The sequence below is a fragment of the Chionomys nivalis genome, chromosome 19, assembly GCF_950005125.1.
Source record: "Chionomys nivalis chromosome 19, mChiNiv1.1, whole genome shotgun sequence".
Classification (NCBI taxonomy): Eukaryota; Metazoa; Chordata; class Mammalia; order Rodentia; family Cricetidae; genus Chionomys; species Chionomys nivalis.
In genome coordinates, this window is record NC_080104.1 from 37,320,913 (window position 1) to 37,344,406 (window position 23,494).

At 43.1% G+C, this 23,494-nt stretch overlaps 2 protein-coding genes across 2 annotated transcripts in view; one reads left to right on the plus strand and one right to left on the minus strand.

The window, feature by feature from the left end:
• Positions 1-5,632: 5,632 nt before the first annotated feature.
• On the plus strand, positions 5,633-16,436 carry C19H2orf49 (chromosome 19 C2orf49 homolog). The gene is made up of 4 exons (XM_057752044.1): positions 5,633-5,790; positions 7,806-7,972; positions 11,388-11,763; positions 13,530-16,436. Exons 1-4 carry the CDS (start codon positions 5,692-5,694, stop codon positions 13,584-13,586), a joined length of 699 nt encoding a protein of 232 aa, XP_057608027.1. The 5' UTR covers positions 5,633-5,691; the 3' UTR covers positions 13,587-16,436.
• Positions 16,437-22,692: 6,256 nt separating this feature from the next.
• Fhl2 (four and a half LIM domains 2) overlaps positions 22,693-23,494 on the minus strand; it is a 41,829-nt gene continuing 41,027 nt past the window's right edge. The window contains exon 6 of the mRNA XM_057751323.1: positions 22,693-23,467. Coding sequence (XP_057607306.1) covers positions 23,316-23,467 — 152 coding nt within the window. The 3' untranslated portion in view covers positions 22,693-23,315. The remainder of the gene's footprint in view (positions 23,468-23,494) is intronic.

The following is a 23,494-nucleotide window of genomic DNA, read 5'->3' on the forward strand; positions in this document are numbered from 1 at the left end:
GTCCGGCAATTTATACCTTGTCCTACCTTTACGAGGTGCATGCTTCAAGTTCCCCATTTTATTGAGGCAAAGAGAAGTAAACAACTTGTCCTGAGTCTCATTCTAGTAAGATTCAAAGAGACTCAGAATTCAATAACACAGTATGTTTGCAACAAAAAATTAAGCTCTATTATTAAAATAGTTTATGCAACAACTTTTACATTCCACTTAGATGATCCAGGAGTGAAGAGATCCACCTGCCTCTGTCTTCTAAGGGCTGGGATTAAAGGCGTGAGCCACCACCACTCTGCATAAATATTTTCTTCACGAGAAGGCTTACCATAGGCTTTTTTAAATAGCAAGCTTTATTGTTGTAACATCTGTTCTTGGGACATACTGATTCATCTACATCACAAATGAACTCCCTTTACGTAATGCCTGGACTATGAAACGTGCTTAGATATCTTCATAAGCTAGTTAAGTTCTTTACGTTGTTTCTTTTGGGTCCATTTAAAAACAAATACAGTGTCATGATTTTCAAATGAATGTTTTAAAAATGACTTTTATATATGCATGAGTGTTTTGCTTGCATGTATGTGCATCACATGGGTACAGGAGCACTCCGAGCCCAGGAAATGCATCAGATGTGGACCTGGAGTTACAGAGAGTTGGGAGCCAGGTGGATACTAGGAACCAAACTCAAGTCCTCTGTAAGAGCAGTAGGCACTTCAACTGTGAGTCATCTAGCCCCTCAAATGGAACCCCTGGGCCCATATCAGACACTATAATGACAGTTCATAGGATGTGAAAAGATGCATTCTGACAGAAAACTAAAGAAAATGAGGCATTTCCTAACTACAGCTGCATGCTTCAACAGCTGACAAACACTTCCAAAAGGCAGTATCTTCTGTCTTGTGCTATGTACCCCAATTCTATCAATTTCTCGCTCTGTTCTATCTTCTTGCATATAGGAAGCACTCAGCCAGTTTTTTTTTTAATTGGGTGATTTAATGCTCAACATTAATACACAAAAGACCCTTATTAGTGATGCTGGGGTGAAACTGGGGACCTGTTCATGTTGAAGATGCTCTTTACCACACAGCAGTGTAACTAACCCCAGAGGGTCTTAATGCTAGTAATCTCTGATTCCAACATGTACCATTCTTAAGAATGTATCTAACATGGTTGACGATTAGCTAACATCTATCATGTTTGGACATCACTTTTAAAAACCAGATTAAAGACATGATTTTAAAAGTAAACATGGCTTATAATATGCTATGTTTTGAGAGCTTTTATTGTATAATATTAGCTCATGTAATGATAAATAATCATTTCATATACTTGTACTTTAGCTCTAGCAAAATAAAATTTTCAGTTATTACTCAATCAGCTACTTCCTGGGCAGCTCCTTCATGCCAAGTGCTATGTCAAAGGCTAAGTCAGACTGTCTCGAGGAGCTTACTGTTTTGAAAACCACTAAAGTATGGGAGATACGTGAAAGAAAAACTTACCTAACCAAACCACAAAGTCAAAAATAATGTGCTTTAGAGATTTGGTGACAATAGAGCTCAGATAGGAAGTACCTAAGAATCATCCAGCATAAACTTAGTAGTTCTTGCTGTGTGGCAGGCACTGTGCTGGAAGCTGAAGACCAAAAGATAAAAAGAGGTAACCTGTGAGAAAAGTGTCTTGATCTGAATGTTTGCATGCCCCCAAATTCCTGTAGAAACATATTCCCCAGGATAACAGTATTAAGAGGCAACACCTTTAGTCCATGAGTGGGATCATCCTAAAGTGGAACCCTTTACCCCTCTGCTATGTGCCATGTGGAGGACACAGTGAGATGTCACCATCTCTGTGGAATGGATGCTCACTAGATGCCAAATTCTCCAGCACCTTGGCTCTCTCAGACTCCTGAACTGTGAGAAACATGTCTCTGGTGTCTGTGAGCCACCTAGTACTCATCAGTATGTCTGCACACACTAAGACACCGAGGGAGGAGAAGCACTAATATTGCCATTTACAGTGCTATAAACACTAATAGGCAAAATCACAAATCCAGAATGTGAAGCATTTCATTAACTGTTACTTTCACTTTGAAGTTCCTTGCCTTATGCTCAGATGAATTTTTGAGAAATAACACATATCTCTAGAGGTTAGGAAGACAACTCAGTCATTAAAAAACAAAACACTAGCCATTCTTGCAGAGGACCCAGGTTCCATTCCAAAAATACGCGTGGCAACTTACAACCATCTGTAACCCCAGTTTCAGGAAATCCAATGCCCTATTCTGGTCTCCTTGGGCACGGGGTACATACAAAGTTCACAAACATAAAAACCATAGACTACATAAATAAACATTTGTAGCCCAGTATCTTAAGGTTTCCTTGATCTACAAACAGAATCAATACCTAAAGTTCTTAGAGACTATTCTCCTGAGTTACTCATCCTACAAACATTTTTATTTATTGTTTTTGTTTTGAGACAAGATTTCACAGCGGAACCCAGACTTGCCTCAGGCTCAGGCTCCCAAGTGCTAGGATTAAAGGCATGTGTCAGCATCCTGGCCACCAAAACCTCCTGAGAACCAACTAAATTCAACTTGATGCACACTAGTGAACGTGGTGCAGGAGTGGCTAGAAACTTGGGGAACTTGCCTTATTCACCTTCTAGGGATGGGTGAATGAGACCTATGGCTGGTTGGTTCCCCTTGGCTTTGTCTCTGTTCTCTAGAGTTACCAAATCAGAATGTTAATGACTAAATCTTCTTTCTGTTTGAAGCTCCCATCATGTTATACTGACAATATTCTCACCAACATGGTAGACTTCCCTCCAGTCTGTGTCTAGACTGGAAAGCTCATATATGTCAAGAGGAGATGCCAGAGGCATCAGATCCTCACAGCCCATGGGAGTCTTTTTCCTCATTGATAATTGGTTTTCAGTCTTTTGGTTCCTGGCTCCTGCTTTGGAGCTTGGTTTTGGTATCTTTGTCATATAGTGTGTTTGAAATCTTCTTGAAGCAGCCCTTCAGCCTGAACATATTTGAAATATGACCCCATTTTTTAAAAAAAAAAAAATTCCCTAGGGATTTTTCACTAGCCTAAGAAATAAACTCCAATGAAACACAGTTGACAAAGTGTAGACTCCCCAGAGGTTCCCTCTATAGAGGCTTTGCATGGGGAGGAGTAGGCAGGCATTGCAACAAGAGCCTATTTCCCTTGGGGGTAGAAAAGGATTGATATGAAACTCAGTATAGTTCCTTCTTTCATAATCTTTTTTTTTTGTCTTCTGCCCTGTGGTTTCTGCTTTAGATGTACCCAGAATAGAATAGTTCTAGTGGATTTATTTTAAGCCAGGAAGTGCTTTGGGTGGATACTGGGAGTAGTTTTTTTTTTTTTTTTTTTTTTTTTTTTAAGACAGATCTTACCTGTCACAATATGTTTGCAGATGAAAAGTCTGAAGCTTCAGCTGGGGTGATGGGTCTGGAGATCCACAAGGATAAGGAGGGCTTGGGACCACATTTCCAGACCATTAAACTTGCTGCTTCATACACTGCCTTCTTGCTACATCTCTCCCGTGATGCCAATCAACAGGTTACAAGATGGAAGAAACTGGAGAGGCATTTGACATACTTTAGGTGTCATCCTTGCAACACTGTGAGACAATTATGATTTTATCTTGGAGATAAGATGCTATAAGGGAGAGGAAGTAGCTATCCTCAGGGAAAGTGGGAATGGGGTTTTAATCCATGGCTGACCCATTCCAAAACTGGCCCCCTTTCCCCTTCTTTGCATTCTATGACCAATACCTTTCTAACATCACTCAGTGCTTCACAAACACATACACCTCATGTATTGTCCCTATTTTCTCATTCCTCAACTGTTTCCCGAGGAAGGAACTGAGGCTAAGAGATCTACTTGCCCAATGACTGTACAGCAATGAAAACTGGGCTTGGTTTCAAGTACAGGTTCCCTGAAAAAGCACCTACTTTAGCCACTAAGATGACCTCCCAGTGAAGGAAATGGAGACAACGATGCCACCTAAGCTGGTTTCATTATTATATGACAATATAAACGTTAATTTGATTATAGAACAGCACCGCAATATTACAAAGCTAAGGCACTTAATTCCAATTCTGTACATTCAGCCCAGCTTTAAGATGGCTCATTTCAGGGTAGGTCACGAGATCTCTTTTATTTATTTATTTATTTTTTTTTTGGTTTTTTCGAGACAGGGTTTCTCTGTGGTTTTGGAGCCTGTCCTGGAACTAGCTCTTGTAGACCAGGCTGGTCTCGAACTCACAGAGATCCGCCTGCCTCTGCCTCCCAAGTGCTGGGATTAAAGGCGTGCGCCACCACCGCCCGGCTACGAGATCTCTTTTAGATCAGCTTCCTAGACACAAAAATAAAAACACTGGATTGGATAGTGTTGTAGGTACCAACTTTAAAATTTTCCTCAGCTCTGAAATTGTTCCTATCCCTAAAATATCACATAAACAACTTGAAAAATTTGCAAGATGTCTCTCAGCTTTATCTCCTAATTTAACATCTCACTCCCAGTTGTTCATATTTTCATAGACAATTCAACGGTTTCCAGTAAAGGGATATATTATAGAACATAAAGCCGGGCGGTGGTGGCGCACGCCTTTAATCCCAGCACTCGGGAGGCAGAGGCAGGCGGATCTCTGTGAGTTCGAGACCAGCCTGGTCTACAAGAGCTAGTTCCAGGACAGGCTCCAAAACCACAGAGAAACCCTGTCTCGAAAAACCAAAAAAAAAAAAAAAAAAAAAAAACCAAAAAAAAAAGAACATAAAAAATATGCGCTCAAAACACGCATGAAGTGCAACTTTTAAATGTGCAAAACTCGGGGTCTCTATCTTTTTCTATGAACGATTAAAGCAAAGCAGAACAGACTTCTCACAATTATTAGAACATAGTTGAAGCCTACAACTTTTTGTCTTAAGTAAAAACTATTACTTCACTGTAATTATTAGTAAGCGCAGAGGCAATTTGCTTGCTTCTTCGCTACTGTCAGTCTGTGATCTCCAATTACCCTTTCCGTGCCTTTCATTTTCCCCAACCGAGAAACAAGCCTCCTAGTAATACACCAGGCTGTTCTGCGGAATAACTGTGTCGCTACCACTTTTTCTGCTAGTTGTCACTTTTCACGTGTGAGCTGGTTGCTTTAAAGTATCGTTCCACGGAACAAAACTTGGATGCTTAGGTGCGGGGATTACAGAGAATTAATTCTATGGCCTGGCCATATCGGGCTTACTTTATGTAGAAGGGAAATTAGGCCATCAACGATAGAGCCATCGTAAAAAGCGAAAAGAAGGACGTGCCAATAGGGGTCAAGATTATCCGCCCTCTCGGTCGATTCTGTCTCTCCAAGCAGTCGGGAGAATCCCTGCGGCCTCTGCCATGGGACGTCACAGGAGGCGCGACCAATGGCGGCCCGCTCGGGTGGCTTCGCCTTCCGTGTTTCCGACGCGGCCCGACCCGGCCGCCCCTGAGCTCGGCATCCTAGCCCATCCTCTCGGCTGAGCTGCCTGATCCAGGGCAGCCGGCCCCACACTCCACCCTCAGCAAAAGGCATCAGGGCTCGGGCGCGCCGAGTGACACCGGAGTCCCGCCCCCGTATGTCACTTCCGCGACGCTTTCGCCGCGGTGCTTTGTGGGTAGCCGGCCAGGGGTCTCCTGGAGACGACCATGGCGGGGCATGTGGGCGGTCGCAGCTGCACGGACGCCGAGCTGCTGCTGCATCCTGAGCTGCTGTCCCAGGAGTTCCTCCTTCTCACCCTGGAGCAGGTGGGGCATTCGGGCCCGACTGAGGACCGACGGGCAGCCGGGAGGACGGGCAGGCCTGCGGGAGGCTCGTGGCCGCTCCCCGCCCACACAGATCCGGTGGGGCTTGCCTAGCTCACAGCCCCAAAGGAAACCTCGAGAGAGTGGCTGGAATCCCCGAAAAAAAAAAAAAAAAATCCTCGGTAGCTCGGAGAGGGCGTCTCAGACGACCTCCGCTACCTCTGTGCAAGCAACGGCTTACGGAAGAGAGGGGCTGGGGGAACAGACAGACGGGAGAAGTCTGGTGCAGCCAGGGCTGGATCCAGAGCATCTGAGAAATAGTCTGTTACTCAGCTTTTCGCCTCCCTTAGAGACCCAGAAACTGAGTCCCAGAGAGATGGTCTTACTTCCTAGGATCACTATGTGGACACGGTCACCGTTAGGAGAACTTAAGGCACCTGACTTTCCCGTGGTCTGCTCCCCACTCCAACAAGCTGGCGTGACCTAAGATAATAAGCAAAGCATCAAAGAAAAACGGGATCGGTTTTATCCAGATTGATGAAGTTTTCGCTAGAGTTTTATGTGACACGCTTTGTTTTCCATGTTTTTTCTTCCTCTAACTATCCTATGTTTCATCAACTGCAGTTCCCCATACATTATTTTAAAAGTGGCCCTTAACCCGTGGTTCTGAAGCTTTTAAGCACTCCAGGATTAGCGAGGTCTTAGTGAAACATATACTGAGCTCCATCGTCATTGTCTCATTAAATAGGTTCCGGATGTGCCCTGAAAGTGCACTTTAACTTGTTCTTGCTGTTGACCCAAGAACAGCACTTTTTTCTTCGGGACAGGATTTCTCTGTAACTTTGGAGCCTGTTCTACTAGACTAGGCTGGCCTCGAACTCCCAGAGCTCCGTCTGCCTCTGCCTCTCTTTAACCTCTGGGATTAAAGGCCTGTGCCACCCGGCTAAGGACAGCAAGTTTTAAGCCCTGCTGCTAGAAGCCAGCTTTTCAGTGCTTTCCAGACAAATGACATCCTCTGGAATGTTGTGCAAGAGTTTCAGGGTACTCCACCCCTGAGTGAATTCAAGATGAAGGTCAGCAATACACTATATGAAGGAGACATGATTTAATATTTAAAAAATGGAGTAGTCAAGCTAGTCAGCTGGTATTGATTTTTTTTTTTCAGTTTTACAAAGCATACATTTCTCCAGCTTTTGCTATGTGTTTTGCCTTAGTGTACTTCATGATGTTGAGAGGAAGTTGGGGAATGCGAGAGAATGGGGTTATTTAGGCCTGTGTGGTTGACCAGTGGAAATGTGGTGGGGCATGGTGTTCTGTTACTGTCGTCAGAATGGGGGGTTCAGTTGCCTTCTGCAGGAGTAGTTTAAGCTCATTTCAAAAGTTATGCAGGAGAGTCTGTCATTTCAAAAAGCTATACAGAGATCTCTCATTTCAAAAAGCAATACAGGAAAAATCTCTGTCTGTCTCTGTGGGGGAGGGGTGGGGAGGTCTCCACGGTAAAGGCAGTGCTTGGCATGCATAAAGGAAGTGAGTTTAGTTCTCAGCACCAACAAAACAAAAAACAAAAACAGGTACTCACCCCCTACATTAAAGAAACATGAGAAATAAACACAGGGTGAGACTGAGATCCTACCCCACCAATTTGATCTTGATGATCATACTCAAAGTAGTTTGTGGACAGACTTGGATGATACCTTTCTTTTGTCTGTGTTCCTCAGATAACGCCCCATTTTCATTTAGATTGAGGTGGTGGTGGTGGCCTTGGTAATGGTCCTGTTCTACTAGAATTGGACAGTTCTGCAGAAGTCCTCTACAGTGAGATCAACTTAATATTTGTGGAGTTTAGTGGGTCTTTAATACCCTATCTAATAATACCTTATAGGACTCTTAAATGGATATAATTGTGAAAATAGTTTGAGAATTTATTTAGGCATATTGCTTTTTACCATGTTATGCAGATGGGTAGTTTTTAAATAAGAGACGTTGTTTTGAGATAATTTTTGTTTCCTCTCCCACAGAAGAACATAGCTGTTGAGAATGATGTAAGAGTAAACAAAGACAACCTTACTGACCTTTATGTCCAGCACGCCATACCACTGCCTCAGAGGGCGTTGCCAAAGAGTAGATGGGGGAAGATGATGGAAAAGAAAAGAGAACAACATGAAGGAAAAACTGAGACCAAAAGGTACTTTCTAGTGGTTTTAGGTTTCACGGCTTCATCTAATCCTTCATGACTGAAGGGTTTTGGTTTTGTTTTGTTCTGTTTTTTTCCTACCAGATAAATTTAGCCTCCCCCCCCCCCACCGAAGAAAAGACATTCATTTGGTAATTGTTAATGGAACACCAAGTACTGTGATTGTTGTAGCCGACAGTGTTGACATCCCTGCATTCCTTGAGATAATGTGCTATGGAGACAGGTAAAGCATAGGGAGATAATGGCAGTTTTGGGTAAAGTGGCCAACAACTGCCTCATCACAGAGTGACATTTCAGTAGAAAGACCTGTAAGAAGTAGAGATTTGTCTCATTCCACTCTCTGAGAACCTGGATCCGCAGAGTACCTGCAGTGTATCAGGTCTAGGTTTGGAGAGATGGAGGTAAAACATCTACTAGGAGTGAATGGTAGGGATTGTGAACCTTGTGGGTTTGGGGGGTTTTGGCTTTCCTCTGAGATGAGAGACAGTGAGAAGGTTTTGAGGCAGTGGTAGTGATGACCCCATTAGACGGTCTTTTAACAGGACCACTTTCCCCACTGAACTGAGTAGTAGTTAAGATGGGCAGTTGCAAGGATGGTTTTGGAACTCGATTAAGAAGGCTGTGCTGCAACCCAGGCAATAAATGATAGTTTTGATTAAAATAGGTGATTCGATGGGCTAGGATCTAGATGTATTTTGTAGGTAGAACCAGTAGTATTTGTTGACTTTTGAGGAAAAGGAGGAGTCAGGTAAGACTTAACTAATGTGGAAATGAAGAGTCTGTTACCTAGCTTTAGGCATTGTCATTTAATTCTTAAAAGACTTAAGTTTCAGAAAAACTATCATAAAACTGTACGCAAATTATTTTTTAAAAGAAAATTACATAGTATTAATGAATGTTACTTACTACCTGGCGAGGATGGTATTCTAAAGAGTGTTTGCTCTAATATGTGTTATGTATATTATGTATGTATTATGTAATACGTAGTGGTATAGATCAGTTACTCAGGCTTTCTCTACTCTCTATGTAAGGCTCTGTCATAGGCAATGCACTAGAGATAGTAGGGTGAGGACTGGAGGGATGGGGAGACAGGGAGGCTGTAAGTCTAACTTGATCAGTAGTTTTGATCCCTCATGAATCTCTTAGCTGAGGTCATTGGGCAGTGTGAGTAGTTGAATATATGTATGCTCCGTCTTGGGGAAAAGGCATACAGATGTAGTCTTGCCTTTGAGCAGGAGTGATTACATGTTAGTATAGGCTATACACATTTGTGTAACTTTCACAAGCCTCTGAACTTGTGAAACAAGAAACATTTTGTTTACTTGTTTACATTCTTAAACTCAAGCAGTGTTATTAGCACATTCCGGCACTTGTCCTAGTAATAAACAAAACTTTGAATGCTGATCATACTTTCCTTCAAAGCTAAACTTTGTATGACAGCCCCCTGGGTATTGTTTGGAAAAGATTTGGCTCTATTTTAACAATTAGCGGTTTTGGAGCCGAGTTTCTGCTTAGTTGTAGAACACTTACCTGGACAGTGTACACGGTCTGGGTCTGACACCCGGCACCGTATGACCCCTGCCCCAGCCCCACTCATGCACATACCCAGAACTTTACAATTTGGCTCTGGAACCAGGGTGTTATAGTTGAAAGGATTTAGAAGTGTCCTGTTTTGTTGAACTCATTATTGTTTGTGTGGAGAAACTAAGATCCAGCGGAATGCCCTAATTTGCCCACACAGTCTATTAGTTGCATTTCTGTTGCTGTGATAAAGCACCATGGCCAGGACAGCTTCTGGGAGGAAGAGTTTATCTGGCTTATGACTCCAGAGGGCAGAGAGTCCATCACCGTCCCAGGGGGAGCACTGTAGAAAGCAGGGTGGCAGCAGCAGCTGAGGGCTCACATCTCAAACTTCACACAGGAAGCAGAACAAACTCCAAACGGCACAAGTCTCTGAGTCAGTGATTTTTAACCCTTGGTTCTCGACCTTGGTTCAACCCAGGTTGAAGGACCCTTTCCAGTAAGACCTATGGAAAACAGAGATATTTACATTACAGTTCATAGCAGTAGCAAAATTATAGTTATGAAGTAGCAATGAAAAAATGTTATGGTTGGAGGTCAGCACAACATGAGGAACAGTATAAATAAAGACTCACAGCATTATGAACGTTGAGAAACACTGCTCTAGAGCCTTGTGGCTCCATAAGGCCGCCCTCCCTCGGATGCTGTAACTGACCTAAGAGGAGGGTGTGCATGGAGGCCTCGCCATGCCAGAATGAAGACTAAGGCTGTGTTTCACAGTATGAGCCTGCTCTCTTGGTCTATAAACACCATGTTCTTAGTTTATAGCAGATTTCTAGAGTACTTATGCTCTGTAAACAATAAATTAGCTTACTGAAGCATCCCTACGGCCCCAGCCTTTGCTTTCACTCATCCCTACCCCATTGTTCATCCAGAGCGGTACCCAGCCCTGCAAGCTCCATTCCCTGCAAGTGCCCTGTGCTGGCTACCGTTTGAAATCTTCTATACCTTGTTTTTATTCTATGTGTTCTGTGTTTAAATCCACAAATATAATTTCCTGCAATATTCAGTCATGTGCTTCAGAGCAATGAGATGCACCAATTAATTAACCAGTGGTCACGATAACGCATCAAACCTCATACTTAAACCTTACAAATATTTTAATCACTAATGTCCAGACATTAGAGACACTTGGTGTTTACAATAAGGTTTCTCTTTGTTGTTTGTGAGCTACCACTATGGGAGTCTTGTTACTGTTTTATAGTTTCTCTTTGTAAAACAATAATTGATTGCGATTGCCTGGTCAGTATAGCAGTACCAATAAGCTGCTCTTTTTTATTGTGGAGCTAATTAATATTTATTTCCCATACTTTTTTATTTGTTTGATACAACACCAAGATCAAGGCAATTTGTAGAAAGAGGGGTTTACCGTTCCAGAAAGATGCGTCCGAGATGGGATCACTGCAGCAGGCTGACACAGTTGAGGGCTCACATCTTGAACTGTAGATAGGAAATAGAGGACAAACTGGGATTGGCAGGAGTCTTTAACTCTCACACCCTCCTTCACTGAGGTACTCCTCTAGCACGGCCACACCTCCTAAACTGCCCAAGCAGCATCACCAAATGGAGAGCAAGCCTTCAATTCCCAAGACTATGAGGGGCATCCCATTCAACATTTTAGAAATTTTTTTATAAAAGATGACAGAATTTATTATAAAGAAATATTTTTTTTATTTTAAAGCACTAGAAAATTGTTTCTTTGGATCTGTAAGTCTTATTTCCAATAGTTACCTTTACCTCAGTCTGGTCAGTAAATTTTGTTGCTTATTGTTCTGATCTGCCAGCCTGTGTGGTGCTTCTCAAGAGAATGTCTCTCTGATTTCAGGAGTGGTGCTGTGGATGGATTAAGGAAAAGACCCCTCATTGTGTTCGATGGGAGCTCAACAAGCACAAGCATCAAAGTGAAAAGGACAGAGAGCGGAGCGGACGAGCGCCTCAGGCCTCCTGCCCAGACAGGCTCTGCCCGGGACGCCTTGCAGAAGTTACCAAATTCCTCTTCCAGGGTTTCGCCCCTAGTTTTGTTTTCCAGTTTGCCTATGAACAATAAAATGGAGCACAATAATAATGACACTAAACAGAACCATGACTTAACACATAGGAAAAGTCCTTCCGGTCCTGTGAAGTCGCCGCCTTTGTCCCCTGTGGGAACTACTCCCGTGAAATTAAAGCGGGCTGCTCCTAAGGAAGAGACAGAGACCACGGTAAGTGTGGGGTGGCTTTCATATTGACCATGGCACCAAGTACCTACTCTGCAGCCCCAGGTCAGCCAACTATGCTTCTTGCCTTTTATTGGGGATGGGGTGCTAAAAACAAGCCTATTTCCTGTTTAAAGGATTAAGATCTGAAAACAGTTTAGAGTTTAAAATTTGACTCCATGTCAAACTATCATGGAATTTTGATAGTTGTGTGTGCTCCGACAAAGCTGACACCTCTTTCCTTACTATGATGTTGTAAAGGGTCACCCTGAGACCAGTCCCTGCAGCAGGGAAGGTGGATCCACCCACACAGAACCCACTGAAGCCCTGAGAGAATGCTCCCTCCCATCCCCGCCCCAGCCTCTCAGTCCGCCCCAGTAGGCACCACTGGTAGCAGTACAGTATGTCTCACTGGCTGAGCCGGGCTGAGGAACAGAGGGTGGGGTCCCTATGACTCAGTGAGTGCCATTCCAGGGTGGGTGGGTACTGCATCTCTGAGGCTCATCAGCTTGAGAATGCTTGACTCTACCGTCTACAGTGCCCCTTGCTGCCCTTCAACTCTGCGGTAGTCTGTTTGGTTCAGTTTGGTTTTTTGAGACAGGATTTCTCAGTGTGTGTTCCTGACTGTCCTGGAACTTACTCTGTAGACCAGGTTGGCCTTGAATTCACAGAGATCCACCTGCTAAAGGTAGTCTGGTTTTTATGTCTCGGTGCTCATATATTTGAATCCTGGAATCTAAAAATCTACAATGATTATTGTTTTTGAAAGTTCTCTGCATTTCTTTCTATGTAAAATGAATGCAGGAAAACAGATTTCCTAAAATTTTCTCTTTCTGTCTAGGGATTAAAAAGCTAAATACTCATTTGTTAGTGAGGCTCAGAATGCTACCGTCTGGGGCAGCTCGTTTATGCAGTAGTGTTTGGGTCTGGGCCTTAAATCTGTTTGTACTTACATTAAATATACCCTAGAGATTGCTCTTCCCTAAACACCAAATTGCTTTACTCTGGAAGGATAGAGGAATTCTGAGGGCAGTCTCTCACATACATTGTGTTCTACCGAACTGAAGTGTCTGGGTGGGTGCCTGGATTTTGTACACGAGTCACAGGTGCATGGCTCCCAGTTAGGTGGTAGACCACGCTTTGATTACAGGGCATACATGGCACACCAGTCTGCCCCATACTTGTGTTAACCACCTGTAAGACAGAGGAGAATGTGGGATGAAAGGTAGAAAAGTAAAGTTACTATGAAGAGTGAGCCTTTGAGGTTTACTCAGCATAAATACACATTTATGTTGCTATGATCTCTGTATGTTTATGAATATGTACCGTTTAGAAATGTAATATTTAGTCACCATTTCTCATGAAGTTTAGATTGTGGTGTTGGTGAAGGAGGTGGGCTAGGTGGGGAAGAGGCAAGTTGCAGCCGCCAGACTTCTCAGCTCTGCCCATTAGAGTCACTATAAGAGCTTCTAGAAAGCCAAGAGAGGCCTGTCCCTCTATCTTCTGCAGTTAATGGTAGTACTGTGGGTTAAGGGTCAGTCACTGTGTGCGCGCGCGTGCGCGCATCTGATACTGGTGCAGAACATTTGAGAACCAGAATAGACAAATGGGAGCCAGAAGATACTTATTTTTTAATTGAGCACCATCCTCACTAGGTGGCAGCAGAGCTCTTGTAGTGGCTTAGCCTTGGCCGCCCCCTGGCTGAGTGCACGTCCCTGTGAACTGTTCTCAGGCGTTTGCCATTGTAAACTGGTTCTGCTTCTGTCTTCCAGAATTCCCTGAAGCCTCCAGAAACAAAGAGGAAGATACAGCACGTCACGTGGCCATGAAGGGCGCCTCTGGGAAGTCACCAGAGCTACAGCTGCAGTTTTCAGATGAGTCCACAGTGTTTACTGAGGTCCTGATCACTGCGGGATTTTCTTGAGGTTTAAAATAGGTTTGGAAAAATAAAAATATTGTCCCTCCCTTCCCCCATTCCTTCTTTCCTTCCTTAAAATGTCCTGATTTTCATGTCCCAATTAGGCAAGGTTTTTTTTGGTTTTTTGTAGGTTTTTTTTATATAACTTTGTACACATCCTTTATAAATTTCTCTTTCCAAGCAAAAGCATATATCAGTTTGCAGTATTCTGGGAAATATTACCACCTTTTTCGTGAAGGGCTCACCTAGGAAGTGTTGATGGTGTTGGTGGAAAAACGTTCTGCTCTTCGGTTGCTTTGTCCCATGGAAGGCAGGAGGGACGTCGGGGCTTGCTGTCACTTCCCTCTCAGCGTCAGAAGCTGCTCATGCATTTTTAGAATATTCTGTCATGCAGGGTCTTGCCTGCTCTTTTCTTGTGTGTCTTGACGTCTCATTGTGAGTTCAGCTATTTCTTCTGAGCTTTACCTTGCTTGTTAAAATGAGACTGACTTCAAAGTCTTCAGGCTGGGTGATCATGTGAGAGGCAGCACTTGACGGCAGAGAGCATGGAATGAGGGTGCTAGAATTGTAGACATTAGGAAGGTCTGGACCATGTCGCAGTGGTGGGGGGCGTGGACAGTCATTGTTGTCAGGCCATTGGAATTGGAATTCACTGTAGAGTGCAGCACAGAAGTGGACTCCTGTGCTATAATCCGGCTTCCTGCAGGACTGTCCCATGCAGGGTTATTTTTGTGCAAGTAGCATCGTCCACTTGTATAATAATGGCAAGTGAAAATGTACTATTTGCTTTGCATTCATGTCTTCTAGTATCTGCTCCCCCTTTATATTTCTAACTAAGAGCAAAGATACTTTATACCTTTTCAATGTGTAATCTTGAGATTGTATTGTTTACTTTGTTGGTAGACCTTAGGGTCATCTCCTTTTTTTGATTTGTTAAAACAAGTGTTTTAGATCAGTTATTGACTAGCCTTACAAACCATAATTCAGCCTTGCAGGTACGTATTGTTCTTAGACATCAATCCTGTAGTTTTTTAGTGTTCTGCTCTTTTTCCAGACTTTGTACACATAAGACAAATTTGATGCATATTAAGTGTTGCATGAGTTGTTGATGCTACAGTAAAATTTAAATATATTGTTATCTGCAAGGCTGATTAATTAACATTGTTGATGGGAACTGTGCTCCTATATGTAGTTGTCAAGGGAGATTTTAAAAGTGCAGCTTTTAGAGTAGAATGACATATTATATTTTATATTCAGTTGACCCTTCTGCTTCCACCGGCATTTCTCTCTTTGAAGAGAGAATTAGCCATTTGACAGTTTTAAGTCAGTGGGAACTTATTTTTAGTTACTCAGTGAAATTAATTTTTAATTTGTATATTTAACTTACAGAGTAGGTTGGTAATAACAGCTGAACTGTGTAACATTGTTGCTTCAAATTGAAGTTTATACTACGAACATTCAGCGTCTATGCTCACATAGCAGCATATTATTGAGCTGTTTTGAGTTTGAGAGGTGGAGAAGCATTGAACCAGGCACTGTGTATTACGTACTTCCTCTGTCACAGGGCTCTGTGCCTCCTAAGGGGATCGTGGAACTGGCTTCCTCCATGTGATGAAGCATGCCAAGCCCTGGAAATCTGGAGAAGTAACCATGGGAGTCTTGTTCTGAAGTGTTTCCGTGTGGGTTAGAAGGACTTAGTGTGAGTGCCGAGCCACTCTGGAGTAACTTCACTTACTAACACATAGGGTTAGTGTTGCTTCTGACTCTGTATCCCAGTGAGGCCAGCTGTTCTGATTACTGGATTGGGCGAACAAATGGCACTCGAGTCAGTGGGTAGCCTGTGAGGTACAAGTGGTACCACATCTGCCATCGGCAAGCCGGCCGTGTTTTCTCCTACCTGTGTATATCCTACTCTTGTTTCCATTCTCCTTTTTCTCTAGGTCTCAGCTTCAGACTTAGATTTGCAAGTTGTATTGTGTCTGTGACCTTACTCCATTCACTAAGGGGTGAAGACAGTCTGACCCCAGTCCTCTTACATTGGAGGCATCATAGACCACTGTGTGGGTCCTGCAGTCTGGAGCCCTGCAGCACCGGGGCACTAAATTGCTTCCCAAAGGCTGTTGTTACAGCAGCATAGTTTTCCAAAGTAGCCTTACTGGTCTAGACAGCTGCCAGACACTGGAAGAGCAGCTCACTCTTGCCATGAGGCTGGTATTAAAATCTTCAGAATTGAAGTTTTTATTTGAAATTCTAGTTTGGTTGACTTAAGTTTGAGAGACAGTTCTAAAACTGATGTAGAGACTCATTCAACAGCAATGAATCTTTTAAAAACTTACATTAAGTAAAACTGCCAGTACATTAACTCATCCCCGTGCGTTAGAGCTTCCTCTACATACTGCTGTGGAACTTGAGCATTGTTGAGTTGCTACTAATTGATCAACATGTTTTTAAGTGTGCTTTTACTAAATGCTTGTGTAAGTTTTGTAATTCAGTATAGAAAAGGTTGACCTTGTAATGTACGTTTTTGTATGTATAGTCTTTTAAGTAGCCCTGTCCTTATTTAAATAAACTGAATAAAATTATCTTGAGCAGATCTGTCATTTGCAAAACAAATGAAATGGAAAAATATTCACTTAAGTTGATGTGACTGAAGAAACTGCTTCAGGAAGTATCATTGTGTGTAGCATAATCTTTTCTATATTGCATTCATTGTGCTCAAACAGCCCAGCCTGATCAACTGTTGTGATCAAAGGGCAGTTAATGATGCCATGTTTGAGACATCTTGATTGACATGAAGATGCATATCTCCAAGTATTCCTGAATGATGAGTAAATGGTACAAAGCAGAAACTTGATTGAGAGACTTAGGGCGAATAACCTGAAGTCACCAGCGAACCCCCTACCCCAACCCCGGGGAGGGTGAGCACTTTTCAGAGGTGGCCTCACCACAGCCCTCTGGCTTATACCTCTTCATTGTCAGGAGCACAGCCCTGAGCTTAAATGACTGATTCCTTAGCTGGGATCTTAATGTTACTGCATTTGAAGACTGAAGTTCTGAATCAAGGAACTTGGAAAATATTCTGGTAATTTGCCATTTTGAACAACAACAACAACAACAAATAACTGCAAAGACAAAACTCTTCCTTGCTTTTGGTTGATTTTTACTAGTGTGTTTTATGAACTGAAACATCTTTAATCTTTTTAGTTGCTTAATAACTTAGTTAATTTCCTTATTGTGAAATAAAACATAAAGATGTGAGTTCCTATATATTTTTAAATGCCTGATATTGTGTATCTTCGGGTTGAGTGAGGTGTTTCAATTCCTGATTCCATGGAGAAGGTAGACCAGTGAACGTGGAATGACGAGGTGTAAACCAATAATTTATTCAGTAATCTATATATAGATGCAAGGAAACTATGCTTTGGGTTATGGCTAAGTTACTTTTCTGTAGCTGTCATAAAACACCATTCCCAGGGAGCCAGTGACCTCCACCGGAGCAACCTCTGCCAGAGCAGGCGTGAGGGAGCGACCTCTGCCAGAGCAGGTGTGAGGGAGCGACCTCTGCCAGAGCAGGTGTGAGGGAGTGACCTCCACAGGAGCGACCTCTGCCAGAGCAGGTATGAGGGAGCAACCTCTGCCAGAGCAGGTGTGAGGGAGTGACCTCCACCGGAGCAACCTCTGCCAGAGCAGGTGTGAGGGAGCGACCTCTGCCAGAGCAGGTGTGAGGGAGCAACCTCTGTGGGACCAGGCTGAGCAGCCAGCAACTTCCATAGGGACAGGCCCAGGCTAGGAATCTCCACTGGAACAGGCCTAAGCCAGCAACCTCCACTGAAGCAGACCCCAGCCAGAGACCTCAGCCAGAGCAGGCGTGAGGGAGTGACCTCCACAGGAGCAGGCCCAAGTGAGCGACCTCTGTGGGAGCAGGCTCGGGCCAGTGGCCTCATCAGGACCAGGCTCAGGCAAATGACGTCTGTGGGAGCAGGCCTGATCCAGGGACATCCATGGGAGCAGGCACGAATGACCTCCAAGATTGCAGCCACCTCCAGGAATGCCAAGTGACGCCCAGGGTGATTGGCTTTTTGGCCCCACCTCCACCACAAGGAGCAACCATCTGAGCCTTGGATCCACTGGCACCTGGAAGAGTGATCACCAGTGACACGGTCCCAACTACACCAATCAGAGGAAAAGATGGGTAGACAAAGTAAGAAGACACTTAACACCACAAAAAGCAACACGACATCAACAAAAACTGGTGGCTTTAAAACCAAGACTTGAACACCCCAGTACAGGTGAAGCAGAAGAAAATGACCTAAAGAAAAACTTTAGGAGAATCTTTGAGGCCCTTAAAGAGGAAATGAAAAATTCAAAGAAACAATGGAAGAAATCAAGAAATCCCTTAAAACCATGAAAAAGCTTACAGAACACCAAATAGAGTAGACCAAAAAAAAAAAATTGACCACATACTAGGTAACAAAACAAACCTTAACAGATAAAAAAAAAAAAAAAAAAAAATTGGAATAACCCCATGTATCTTATCAGATCACCATGGCTTAAAATTAGAATTCAACAGCAACACTAATTTCAGAAAGCCCACAAACACATGGGAATTAAACAATGCTCACCTGAATCACCAATGGGTCAAGGAAGAAATAAAAAGTTAAAAGACTTTCTAAAATTTAATGGAAGTGCCCATACAACATTCCCAAATAATATGGGACACAAAATAGTGTTAAAAGTTCATAGCACTAAATGCCTATATAAAGATGTTGGGGAAAATCCCACACTAGTGAATTAACAGAACACCTTAAAACTAGAACAAAAAGAAGCAAACTCACCCAGGAGGACTACACGACAGGAAATGATCAAATTGAGACCTGAAATCAACAAAATGGAAACAAAGGAAACAATACAAAGAATCAATGAGACAAAGTTGGTTCTTCGAGAAAATCAACAAAATAGACAAACATTTATCCAAACCAAAAGACAGAGAGAGAATATCTAAATTAGCAAAATCAGAAATGAAAAAAGGGGCATGACAACAGACATATAGGAAATGCAGAGAATTATCAGATCATATTTCAAAAACTTGTATTCCACAAAATTGGAAAACTTAAAGGAAATGGACAATTTTTTGGTTAAATATCACCAAAATTAAATCAATAACAGATAAGCAAATCAAATAGACCTATAACTGCTAAAGAAATAGGAACAGTCATCAAGTCTCCCAACCAAAAAAAGCCCAGGACCAGATGGTTTCAGCACAGAATTCTACAAGATTTTCAAAGAAGAACTAATACCAATACTCCTCAAATTGCTCCACAGAATAGAAACAGAAGGAACATTGCCAAACTCATTACAAAGCTACAATTAACCTGATACCGAAGCCACACAGACATTACTAAGAAAGAGAATTACAGACCAATCTCACTCATGAACATTGATGCAAAATTGCTCAATAAAATATTGGCAAATTGAGTCCAAGAACACATCAGAAAAATCATCCACCATGATCAAGTAGGCTTCATCCCAGAGATGCAGGGATGGTTCAGCATATGAAAATCTGTCAATGTCATCCGCCATATAAACAAACTGAAAAGACCCACATGATTATCTCATTAGATGCTAAAAAACAAAAAAACAAAACAAAAAAAAACTTTGACAAAATACAACATCCTTTCATAATAAAAAATCTTGGAGAAAGACAGAAAGACAAATATAATATGTACTCACTCATAAGTAGTTTTTAGACATAAACCAAAGAAAAAACAGCCTACAATTCACAATCCTAGAGAACCTAGACAACAATGAGGATCCTAAGAGAGACATGCATGGACCTAATCTAATGGGAAGTAGAAAAAAGACAAGATCTCATGAGTAAATTGGGAGCATGAGGATCATGGAAGAGGGTAGAAGGGGAAGGGGAGGGAGAAAGGAGGGGGGAGAAAAGTATATAGCTTAATAAAAACAATAAAAAGTATTCATGCCCAGAGCAAATTATTTTGTGCTTATAGTTTCAGTGTGTCAGAATTCATGATGGCAGAAGTGGAGATGAGGCACTGGGTAGCAGGGGACAGCTGTTGCTCACATCCTGAAGCATGAGCAGGAGACATAGCGAACACACTGGGAGTGCCATGAGTCTTGTGAAACCTCAAAGCTCACCCCCCAACACACACACATATTTTCTCCAGCAAGGTCACATCTCCTGTCTTAGGCTTCTGTTGTTGTGGTAAGACTCTATGACTAGGCAACTTTAGAAGGTTTATTAGAGTCTGTGACCATCATGGTGAAGAGCATTGTGGCAGACAGGCAGACATGCACTGGAGCCGTACCTGAGAGCTGAAATCTTCAGACACAACCACATGGCAGACAGTCTTTTGAATCCTCAGTGCTCACCCAGTGACACACCTCTAAAAAGGCCACCTAATCCTTCCTAAAACAGTTCCACGACCTGGGGACCAAGTATTCAAATACAGGAACCTGTGGGGGCCAATTTCATTCAAACTACCACATTCACCTCCCTGGCCCTCCAGCTCATGGCTATACATACAATACAAAATGCCATTACACATCAGAAGTCTCTGTAGTCTTACACAGTCTCAGCACAGTTTAAAAGGCCAAAGTCCAACTCTCTTTTGAGACTCAGGCAGTCTCTTAATTGTAACCCCTTATAAGATGAAAAGGCAAGTTGCATACTTCCAACATACAGTGGCACAGCATATATGTTACCATTCCAATAGAATGAACTTCAGATGGGGTAAGCCTAAACAACCTCAAAGCCTGCCCCCAATGACATGCTTCCTCCCGCAAGGCTCCACCTCCTGAAGGTTGCATAAACTCCAAACATCACCACCAACTGGGGACCAAGTGTCCAAATGCTTGAGACTTTGAGGAACAGATCTCATTCCAGCCACAACACCCATTTTACATGCTATTAAACATCACCCAGATTAAGCAACTGACTTAAAAAGCCTGTGGGAAAGTCCTAAGCACAAGTGGAGAGCCTACTGTTTGATTAAAGGCACATGGTATCAAACTGCCTTCTCAATATTTGTTTATACCCATAGATTAGCGCTGCTCTCAGCCTTGCAGTGGGCAATGATTAATGCAGCAGGGAATGAATGAGTGACTGTTGGGTATTCAGCCCTAAATGGTCATCCAAACACTGCAGAAAACAGGGAAGAATGTAAGAGCCGGAGGACAGGAAGGACTGACTTAAAATGTTGCTTTCTGACAATAGCATGGCTGTTGTCCTCATGAAATCAGTAGTTCTGGTTATCAGCACACGATGGGGCCCCTTAGAATCCTATCATTTAGGGATGAGGTACTGATAAGGCCCCACCCATCCTTGAGGAACTATTGTGATTAATGACTGCTTTTTTTTCAGTGGCGTAGCCATTGGTAAATAGTCCACGCTTGAATAAATAACCTCACCCATGCAAAACTAGGTGGATTATAACGTGAAGGTAGGAGAAGACTTTTTGGGGTTCAGCGGGAGTGGGAACGGGACTAGAGAAGGAAATTGTGAGTAAAAAAATGACTCATGTACTGTATATACATGCTGATATTGTAAAAAATAAAAGGACATCCTGTACCCATTAAAAAAAAAAAAACACCTGACTTTACATGATTGAACAGAGGTATTTCCTTTTGCATAGCTTGCCTCTGTATCATACTGTCTTTTCTTATGAAAGAAGAGGGAGAAAAGTTGCCCTGCTGCCATCCTGAAGAGAAATGAATGTATGGTCAGGTACACAGATTGGCTCATCGCGTCCTAGTTCAGCCACTAGACAGAAGACTCTTTCACAGGCTGCTGCTGCAGTCTGAGTTCTCTGTGGCTGTGTATTGGTCTTCCTCTTTAGTGAAAGCCTGAAGGTAAGCGGGATACCATAAACCACCTTGTAACTCCAGCACTTGGGAGGCTCAAGCACACACACACACACATCCTGAAGATCTCAGTGTCTCCGTGTGTCTCCCCTTGCTAGGGTGCGGGGCTGAGGATGTGAAAGAAACTGGTGTTGTCTGTGGCTCGAGTCACTTGTGTCTTCGCTTGGTGGATGAGAAGGCAGCCAACCAGGGGTTCTCAGCCTGTGCTGTGACTTTTTAATACAGTTCCTCATGTTGTGGTGTGAGGCAGGATTAATAAAAACTCAGAGACAGAAACTGGGGCTCAACCTGCAGGTCAGAAAAGCAAAACAGCCAGTACTGCCTCTTACCTCAACCTCAGTCTGAAGTAGTGATTCTGCCTTCAGGAATCTCAGGATGAGACTGTGTGAGCACTCTCTCCTCCTGGTATAACCCTCTCTAGTTCTGGGATTAATGGCGTGCACCACTACCATGTGGTTTCTATGGCAAGCCAGTGTGGCTACTGGGATTAAAAGTGTGTGTCCTTGCTGCCTGGTCTGTAAGGCTGACCAGTGTGGCTGTTTTACTTTTCTGATCCTCAGGAAAACTTTATTAAAATACAAATGAAATGCTCCTACAGGTGGTGACCCCCGACCATAAAGTTATTTCATTGCTCCTTCATAACTAATTTTGCTGCTGTTTTGAGCTGTAATGTAAGTATCTGATATGCAGGATATCTGATATGCAAACCCTGTGAAAAGGTCATTCAACCACCTCCCAATGGGTCAAGACCCCACAGGTTGAGACCTGCTGGCTTACACAGATCTGTGCTGATGGGATGGAGCCAAGCTTTGCTACGGAAAGCGAGACTCAAAACCTTGGTTCCCTGTCATTAGCCCCCGAGCCTTGTTGTCATTCATATTATGGAGCATAGTTTCATGCATCAAATGTAGAACATTTGTGTTACAAGAGGAGAGCTTGGGAGGGAGAAAAATTAGTGTCGGGAAATAAGGTGCTGCCAGAAGGCTTTCTTGAAACAAAATGTGGTGGAATTTGATGAATACTGCTGCCCCGGTCCAACCTGCTGGGCCAATATTCACCAAATACTGACCCATCAGGACCCACTGCAGGCAGTGGTCACTGGCCCTCTCAGTAAAGTATATCTGATATCGCATATCAGATACCCTGCATATCAGATACTGACAATGCAATTCGTAACAGCATCAAAATTACAGTTATGAAGCAGTGATGAAATAACTTTATGGTCAGGGGTCACTACAACATGAGGAACCGTATTAGGGGCACAACATTAGGAAGGTTATTTAAAGGGAGACCCCAATATTGAATCATAATTTTACACACTGTGCTTGGCCAAAGGTTTTATTCTGAATAACTTTATTCTAAGTCACATAAATCTTACTCTGGGTGTACACAAAAAGGAAGTTACAAAGCTGCAAATCCCAGCTCTCCCTTGAGAACACATTCATGACGATGTTAATTGCACTTAAAAATTAAATAGGCAGTGTAAGAGGGGTGCTTTATAAAGACATGCTGGGGCACGTTTTCGTTTACTCTGCCTCGTGTCTCCAAAAAATTCCAAGTCATCTTTCCATCCGGGGTTTACAGTCCCGGCTAGGACTGAAGTGGTGCAGAGAGCTAAAGGATTTCAATTAACATGAAGCTGAGACAGCGAGAGAAAGCCTTGCAGTGACTGGCGGGAAGCAGAACACAGCATTGCCTGGTTAAGAAAGAAAATATCCGAATCTCCGCGTCACAGGCTGCGGCTTCCGCGCTGCCTTCAGATGTCCTTCCCACAGTCGGGGCAGAGGATGTCGTCTCTCTCCGTGAGGAAGCCGCGCCCCACCAGGGACAGGGAGCACTTCTTACAGTTAAAGCAGTCATTGTGCCACTGACGCTCCTCGAAGGAGATGTACTTCGTGCCTCCGAGACCTGCGCACGAAGGAAAAGCACAGGGTG